Raw genomic sequence first — 8,525 nt, 5'->3', positions numbered from 1 at the left:
TTTTTTATGTTTTTTTGCTATACTATGACTTTTTATGACCCATTTATATATATATATTTCTAACTATTTATAGTGTTTTCTTACAGCATACTGTTCCCTGACTTTTTTTTTTATCAAATGTATTAAGTAAGTGTGATTTTCCCTGTGCAGACAGAACAGGAGAGATCGTCTGGTCAGGAAGCGATGGTCTCACATTCCCTCTCATCTCATCACACCGCTGGAGTACAATGAACTCAATGTCATCTGTCTGAAGGTACATAAGGTGTAAATCACTCAGTCAGCACGCAGGCTCTTTTTTTGTACTCTGTCACTTAGTGGCCCGAAAAGGACAGTGAAGCTTAAAATGATCTAGTAAAAACTTTCTACAGCTCTGTCCTTACTTTTCAGCTATTACGTTATTATTATTAGAAATTACTCAAGTTTTACTTTGTTTTTGAACATGAATGCATACGTTAAAAAAAAAAAACTGCCCTTCATGTGCTCCCATCAGATTGAAGAGGAAAGGAAAAACAAGAAGTTCCAGATCCGCCGCGCGCACTACGATAAGAAGGTAGCTGGACACATTCCCAAATCAATTAATATGCTATTGCACTGGACCGAGCATAAGGATTTAATTACTGGTGTGATTACTGCAATGTTTTCAGATTGTGATTCTGAAGGAGCTGGAGCACTCAGATGGGAACTTTAAGGAGAAACAGATGATAGAACTGAATGCGGTGAGATGCACAAACAGGAGGTGGTTTGAGTGATGTTGGGTTTTTACTGATTTGCCATCTTTAAGCTTTCACTCACTTATGTTAATGTTTAAAGAGCTACTGTTTATTCTTTTCTCTGCAGCTCCTACAAATCGACTATTACAACCTTACTAAGTTTTATGGCACGGTGGAGTTTGACGAAGGTGTGTTTGGAGTGTTTGAGTACGGAGAGAGAGGGTCACTCAGGGTACGTATGGCATGCTCACGTGCAGTTATATTGGAATGGAAGTTTAGTTTGCACATATCAAATGACCACTTTGATTGGCAAGTCACAAATATTAGTAGCTTGCTACAGAAAAAAAAGCAAAACCCATCAAATATCAGTTTAGACAACAGTGGCTTTACCAGATTTCTGTCCTTTTCTTCCTCCAGTATGTGCTAAATGACAAGATTTCGTACCCGGAGGAGACCTTCATGGACTGGGAGTTCAAGATCTCTGTTATGTTCGACATCGCCAAGGTGAGATGCAAACTCTGCTGATGAACAACACATGAGGTAACTCTTAAATGTTGCATTTGAAACATAGCACGTGACATCATATGGAGCCTTATAAATGACTGAAATGTGTGTGCCATATCGTAAACTCAACACCATAACACTTCTAACAGATTATTAAATCACAGGAAACCCAGATTCCATAATATTACTTTTTTTGATATTCTTTACTATGGCATTTTTATTTTTATTTTTCTACATATTTATACTATGCCTTTTTTGAAAGAAAAATGCAGTTACATGCTGTACTAGGTCTTTTTTAATTAACCTTTTTGACATATATATTATTAATTTATTTTTTATATGTTTTTTTCTCACATTTGTAGTTGTATTAAAGGTAAACCTTAGCACATTTTTCCTTTCTGTTTGTGTTTTTTTCTTTGAATTTCTTTTCTACTTAATATAGTATAAGTGAACAATAAAATGATAGAATTTTGGTGTTAAGAAAACATAATTCATAATTTTATATTTGAAAGATGCACAAATGGGAGTTGTTGTTGCAGTTCTCCCTGGCAGCCAGTAGAGGTCAGTAAAGATCACAGAAAACTTACTGCTCTTTTATTTGAAATCCTCTGCTGTGACATCCTCTGCAGGGCATGTCCTATCTCCACTCCAGTCACATCCAGGTGCACGGTCGCCTCAAGTCCACCAACTGTGTAGTGGACAATCGTATGGTAGTGAAGATTACAGACTTTGGCTGCAACAGCTTCCTCAGCCCCGGCAGAGGTGAAACAACAAACTATAGTTTGTAGTAATCCCTTCACTTTTATCACTGTCTTACTTTACTTTCTGCTTTTCACCTCCTCCTCTCAGACTTGTGGACGGCTCCGGAGCACCTGAGGAGAGTGGGCACCTCTCAGAAAGGAGACGTCTACAGCTTCGCCATCATCGCTCATGAGATTGTTCTCAGGAAGAGCACCTTCTACACAGAGAGATGCTCCGACCGGACAGGTGGGATACAAAAATCCCCCACAATTATGACAAAACAGAGAGTGTTATGTATGTTCTATTTTCTCTGAAGAGAAAGTAGCTTGATTTTTGTGCGATTTGCTCATTAATATTGTACATAAATGTGGGAAAGTGATGTCTGTCTTTTGTAACAGAGAAGCTTGAGAGGGTCATCATGTCCTACTTCAGACCTGATCTGAACCTTGAGGCGGCTTCAGAGAAAGAGTTAGAGGTGAGTTAAAGCCACTTTCTAAGCAAAGACCAATGGAAGCAGAATTGATGCAAAACTTAGCAAGAAATTAGTAAAAAAAAAAGTACAAGGAAATTATGCTAAAATTAGTAAAATAAATAACTAAGTAAAATAAAATCACAAAACAAAAAAAACATGGAAGAAACAGAAAAATGCTTGAAAATTCTAATACTTTTGTAACATAATTTCAATTGTGTAATTATGATAATTATAATTCTAGTTTTTCCCTAGCTTTTGTCTTTTTCTGCTAGACATTTCTCGCTTGCCTTTTATGCCAAGACATTTTCCCCTATTTCTTTCTTTTTTTTTTACCTAGAGATTTTTCCCTAGCACCAATATGCTCATGGTTCAAAGATTTCAATATTTGTGAAAAGCATCTGATGTCGCTCCAGATTTCAAAGGGTTAAAGCTTTGCATCCTCCATCTCGTAGGTGTACATGTTGATAAAAAGCTGTTGGGATGAGGATCCAGAAAAAAGACCTGACTTCAAGAGAATAGAAAACTATTTGGGAAAAATCATCAGGTAATAGCGATCTTTACTTTTAGGGGCTCTTGTTGCAAATTTCAGCCTTTAGAAACTCTAAAGTTTAAGTTTGTGTTATTTCCTTCCCTTTCCTTCTGCTCCTCTTTTGTCATCCTACAGTAAAATTCATAACCAGGACAATGAGAGCTACATGGACAACATGATCCGGCGGCTGCAGATGTATTCCAGAAACCTGGAGCACCTGGTGGAGGAGAGAACGGCGCTCTACAAAGCTGAGAGAGATCGAGCAGACTGCCTCAACTTCATGCTGTTACCTCGGTCTGCCAACACTCAAACAAGAACACAGATGATAATGATAAAAACATTTTTACCTGCCTGATTTAAGAAAAGATACCCCACATGAGGTCTTGTGGTGGCACACAGTGCCACACACCCCGCTGACAAAGCAGAGACGTGTGATGACTTGGGATGAGAATGTGGTGGAACTGGAGGGGCCGAATTGCTAACTTATTTCAGGTCTAATGACTCATTCCTGGGGTACTATATAAAATTGTTTTTCCAAAATTTCAATTTTTTGGCAGTGATTAGACATAGACATAGTTGTTGCCTAAGTTAGGCTGGCTGTATAGAGATGTTTTGATAGTGGCTGAATGTCATAACAGTGACAAACAATCCTGAGGTTTAGGGCAACCACTATCGTTACCTGGCTGTGCATGAATGGGGACTTGGCTCAACTCAAACACAGTTATCAGGCAAACAGCAATGGAGTTTTAGGTGAGAATTGATGCAATGTTGAAATTAAAAAACGAACATCAAATTTTTAAGTCAAATAGGAAAAAACACGTCTTGCAAAAAGACACTTATCCATTCAGTAGGCAAAAGGGCTGTTGCTTGCACCATCTGGGGTCTAACTGTGTTTGTGCTTGTTGATACAGCGGGAAAAAAAACTGTTTTGGCAGACTTACCTGGACTTAAGTGAGGTGGATTATCTGGTTTAATCTGTTTCTCCTTGTGTAGTCCAGCAGTGAAAAGCCTGAAGGAGACCGGTGTGGTGGAGCCGGAGCTGTATGAGGAAGTGACGATATACTTCAGTGACATAGTGGGTTTCACCACTCTGTGCCAGTACAGCACGCCCATGGAAGTTGTGGACATGCTCAACGACATCTACAAGGGCTTCGACGGCATCGTCGACCACCATGACGTATACAAGGTAATAAAGGGTAGCTTTTTTTTTAACCTGGACTCTATGCTCAGACATTTTTGAAATGATTAATGTGAACAATCATTTTTGAAATTGACAGTACAGTATTGTAGAGAAGTGGTTCCCAACTGGACAGGCCACGTGGTCCAAATTTCTGCGTAGTTTTCTATATTAAGCGTCATACTTGAATTTGGCCATGTGGTCGAGCTAGTTTGTGGTCTCAAGAAACAGCACTTCAAAATATAAGCCCTGTGCTAGAAATTCACTGTTCTTAAAAATAAAATATGCTTTTATAAACTAGCCTATTTATAATGGATGCAACCCAAATTTGGACTGCATCCCACAAGTTGGAAACCACTGTTATAGAGAGACTATGAAACAGCCTGTAATGTAACCAGTCGGGGCATTTGTGCACCAACACTTTACATCCACCAAAAGTATTTTGTTTTTTTTGGTCACTGACAGGCTCAGATTGTTTTCTAAGTGAAATAAAAACCATAATTTATGCAGTTAGATGTGAAATTATGCTGGCTCTATACACACTAAAATGACTGCTTATTCAAATAGAGTCTGGTGGGTTTGGTTGTAATGTTTTTGGGTCTGTTTCTGGTTAAACAAATAGGATATTTCTCTTCAACAAAAAGGTCTGTCTCTGTAGGGATCATTTCCATAATTAGGTCAAAGAACAAACTGATCAGTGGCAAAAACATGCACTTTCTTCGTGGACTGACAGTGCACAAATGCCCTGAGTAGTTACCTTGCAACCTGTTCCGCAGCTGCCAGCTGCAGTGCTCGCTTAATACTGGGCAAGTTTCAAAAATTGTTGTTGCAATTTTTTATTTAGACACAAAACATGGGAAAACAGAATCCAGGTTGAAAAATTGGAGGTGAAATTCAGTAGAATGCTAGTTAGACAGCACAGAGATAATTTCTAACCTTTGCCCTCAGGTGGAGACGATTGGTGACGCCTACATGGTGGCCTCGGGGCTTCCAGAGCGAAATGGGAACAGGCACGCAGTGGATGTCTGCCGTATGGCGCTGGACATCTTGGCATTTATTGGTACCTTCCAGCTCCGACACCTGCCTGGTATCCCTGTGTGGATACGCATAGGCGTTCACTCAGGTAGATGGCACTAAACTGTGGACTGTGCAAAATATTAATTTTACTAACCCCCCCTCGTTAACGGAACTGAACGCTAAAATGACTTGATCTGTAAATGCAGTGCGAGGTCACGGCGATAAGACATGAATGTGTGTATCCAGGTCCGTGTGCAGCAGGTGTCGTGGGGATAAAGATGCCCAGATACTGTTTATTTGGAGACACAGTCAACACAGCATCTCGTATGGAGTCTACAGGACACCGTGAGTGGCCAAAAAAACCCCTAAAGTTTCAGGGTTTCAGATTCAGGGTTCCTATAGTGTAACACAAGTAAGATTTAAGACTTTTTCAAACGTTTTTTATACCACATTGCAAAATTTGAAGAAAAAAAAAAGAACCAACATAAATTTCTTGGGGTTAAGGACAATACTGGAGAGAAAACACAAAGGCTGCATACTAGATTGCTCCCATTAATATTTAAATCAATTATTAACAAGATGACATTTCCAGCTACAAGCTTTTGGTAATTGAATTTAATATTTATGAGGATATGTGTATGTTTTATGAACTTTCTAGGGACAAAATTGCCCAAAAAATTTATTGTAACATAAATGATGTTTTTGGTGACCTTACTTTTAAAGTGACATATTTTGACATTTTACAATGCAATGCCAGGGGGAAAAAAAAGATTAATAAAATTCTACTTTCCATGTCTAAGCATTGTTTAAAAGGCTTTTGAAAAATTAATTAAAGACATTTTAATACCAGTTACTATTTTAAAATAAATCAGAAACCTGCATTTAATGAGTAAACTGATTTCATGCTACCAACTAGTATAGTCCGCATATGTTTCAATAATATGTTTTGCTCTGCTCATTACTCATGTGCAATCACAGAAGCTACCAATCAACCTAATGAAATATATTTAGCACAGCCAAGCTTTGGTAAAAAACAGATGCCTGTTTTTTTATCTGTTCACATCCTGCAGCCCTGCGGATCCACGTCAGTCAGCCAACTATAAATATCCTGCAGAGGACGAACTGCAAGTTTGAATATGAGATCAGAGGAGAGACATATCTGAAGGTAAAGATGGGTCTCCTCATCACATTTAATAACGGTGTCAGACAAATGGACCACTTTGAAATCCAGAAACACTCAGTTCTGCAGAAAGCACAGACTGAAGAGAGTAAAGCGTGGATGTCTGCACACTCATGCAAAATGTTTTAAATGTCTGTGTTTTCCAAGGGTAAAGGCACAGAGACGACCTACTGGCTGACAGGGGAGACGGGCCAAGACTACGACCTCCCAACTCCACCCACAACGTAAGCAAACCCTCAAGCATCCGTCTTTACTACTTTAACCAATAACTCTAGTTTATGGAGCTTCCTGAGCTGCTTTAGTGAGACTGATGATTTGAGCAGGTTAAAGCTGTTTTCTGGGAGGAGGGGGATATACAGATATTCTCTTTCAACAAATCTTAGTTGTCTTTAAATCTGCATTTGGCATGATCATTTTGTAAAAGGTCAGTCAGTAAATTATGTGAAATATGCTTAATTTCTTTCTTGCGGAGTTAGTTGAGAAGACTGACACCGCTCTCGTGTTTGAACCACAAATATAAAGCTACAGCCAGCAGCTGGTTAGCCTAGCATATGTGGCAGGCCGGACGTTGCTGCGGCAATGCCACCTGGAGGAATTTCACCCCCAGGAAATAGTTAACTTTAACTCGCCTACAACTAAAGGGCACACAGGTTCGGTAAACAAAGCGCAAAACCAACCAGCCAGGTATAAAGGTAATTATTTCCTAGACTCTCAAACAAAGACATAATAGCAAATTAGTCCAAGATCACGTGAAATAAAACAACACAAAAATACAAAACATAAAAGCTAGGGGTCGGACACTGTCTTTTTTTTTTTTTTTAAAGGTATTTTGATTTCGGGCTGATTGTGACTGGTGGAATGGTGTAATGAGGCATATTTATCATAGGATATCTAGCCCACAGATTGAATAGTCACGGATCAAAGTGACACTAGCGCACACTTTTTCGATAACACATTGTTTGTGTGTGTGTGTGTGTGTGTGTGTCCCTACTTCAAACATACTGCCAGCCTCTGTTCAGGATCAATTGCTTCACTGACATCCTGAAATACACCTAAAGCCTTCTCATGAACACAGCATCTCAAGAACAGCTCAAGGGAATTTTTTCAAATTTGGCACAAACATTTACTTGGACTCAACAATGAACTGATTGGATCTTAGTGGACCAAGGTCACTGTGTCGTAGCATCCGTCTCTTGCTCATGAATGCCATATCTTGAGAAGGCCTTGAGACAGTTTTGTCAAATTTGGCACAAATGTCCACTTGGACTCAAGAATGAACTGGTTAGCATTTGGTGGTTGAGGGTCAAAGGTAAAAGGTCACTGTGACCTCACAGAACATGTTTTGGGGCATAACTCTAACGCTAATACATAGTTATGATGAAATTTGACACAAACGTCTAGGATATAGGATACGACTATGAAGAGATGACATTTTATATCCAAACGGTCGAAGGTCAACTTCACCATAACATCATAATCTGCAAAAACACTTCTGGCTATTACTCAACATCATATCTCAGAACATTTGGTCAGACACTGAATTGGTGACTGACTCAGTCATACAACAGGAAGGCAATGGTTCTCATGTTCGTATGGATTTATCCCAATAAAAGTAATTCCATCATTACTGTAGATACTAAACAGAAGTAAGTGTCCAATTGTTTTGACTTCGCCTGACTTTGCATAATTCTACAGAGGAACTGACACTAACATGTATTTAGTATTCTTCATATTTACTGTAGTTTGACGGGCTTACCTTAGACTTGTTGGTTCTTGCTTTTGCAGGGAGAACTTCCAGCGGCTGCAGCAGGACCTCGCCCAAATGATCCTGACATGTCTGGAGAGGCGCTCACGTGGCTCTATCCAGAGGAAGAAGACGCTCTCGAGTCAGAGCAGGGAGGATAACGAGGACCAGGAGTCAGAAGTGGAGTCTGAGAGCGACCGTCATCCTGAGTACCTGCATCTGGCCACTGTGGATAACACCCTCAGCACATTCCTGTAGTACAAAACTACCATCAAGTATCACAATCTGTTGGTATTTAAATATTCATTCAGAGTGGGAAGGCTGAGATAGAAAAGAAAGGGAAGTACAACAGCAAGCAGATGTGAAAATTGATCGATCAGTTCCACTTGTGGCTAAACTGAAGCTAAGATGAGCATCAATGCCCACATTATGGCAAAGTAATGTTCTTGTT

General features: G+C 39.4%; 1 protein-coding gene across 1 annotated transcript in view; it reads left to right on the top strand.

Moving 5' to 3' along the window:
- LOC121959101 (heat-stable enterotoxin receptor-like) overlaps window positions 1-8,332 on the top strand; it is a 34,114-nt gene extending 25,782 nt beyond the window's left edge. Inside the window, exons 3-18 of the mRNA XM_042508283.1 lie at window positions 151-253; window positions 491-550; window positions 645-716; window positions 838-942; window positions 1,128-1,214; window positions 1,844-1,976; window positions 2,064-2,201; window positions 2,354-2,430; window positions 2,880-2,971; window positions 3,092-3,250; window positions 3,950-4,142; window positions 5,082-5,256; window positions 5,397-5,495; window positions 6,221-6,315; window positions 6,478-6,554; window positions 8,116-8,332. Coding sequence (XP_042364217.1) covers window positions 151-253; window positions 491-550; window positions 645-716; window positions 838-942; window positions 1,128-1,214; window positions 1,844-1,976; window positions 2,064-2,201; window positions 2,354-2,430; window positions 2,880-2,971; window positions 3,092-3,250; window positions 3,950-4,142; window positions 5,082-5,256; window positions 5,397-5,495; window positions 6,221-6,315; window positions 6,478-6,554; window positions 8,116-8,332 — 1,882 coding nt within the window. The remainder of the gene's footprint in view (window positions 1-150; window positions 254-490; window positions 551-644; window positions 717-837; window positions 943-1,127; window positions 1,215-1,843; window positions 1,977-2,063; window positions 2,202-2,353; window positions 2,431-2,879; window positions 2,972-3,091; window positions 3,251-3,949; window positions 4,143-5,081; window positions 5,257-5,396; window positions 5,496-6,220; window positions 6,316-6,477; window positions 6,555-8,115) is intronic.
- Window positions 8,333-8,525: the final 193 nt, after the last annotated feature.

This window comes from Plectropomus leopardus, chromosome 19 (genome assembly GCF_008729295.1).
Source record: "Plectropomus leopardus isolate mb chromosome 19, YSFRI_Pleo_2.0, whole genome shotgun sequence".
In the NCBI taxonomy this organism is placed as follows: domain Eukaryota; kingdom Metazoa; phylum Chordata; class Actinopteri; order Perciformes; family Serranidae; genus Plectropomus; species Plectropomus leopardus.
This window is presented reverse-complemented; position numbering and strand designations above follow the sequence as displayed.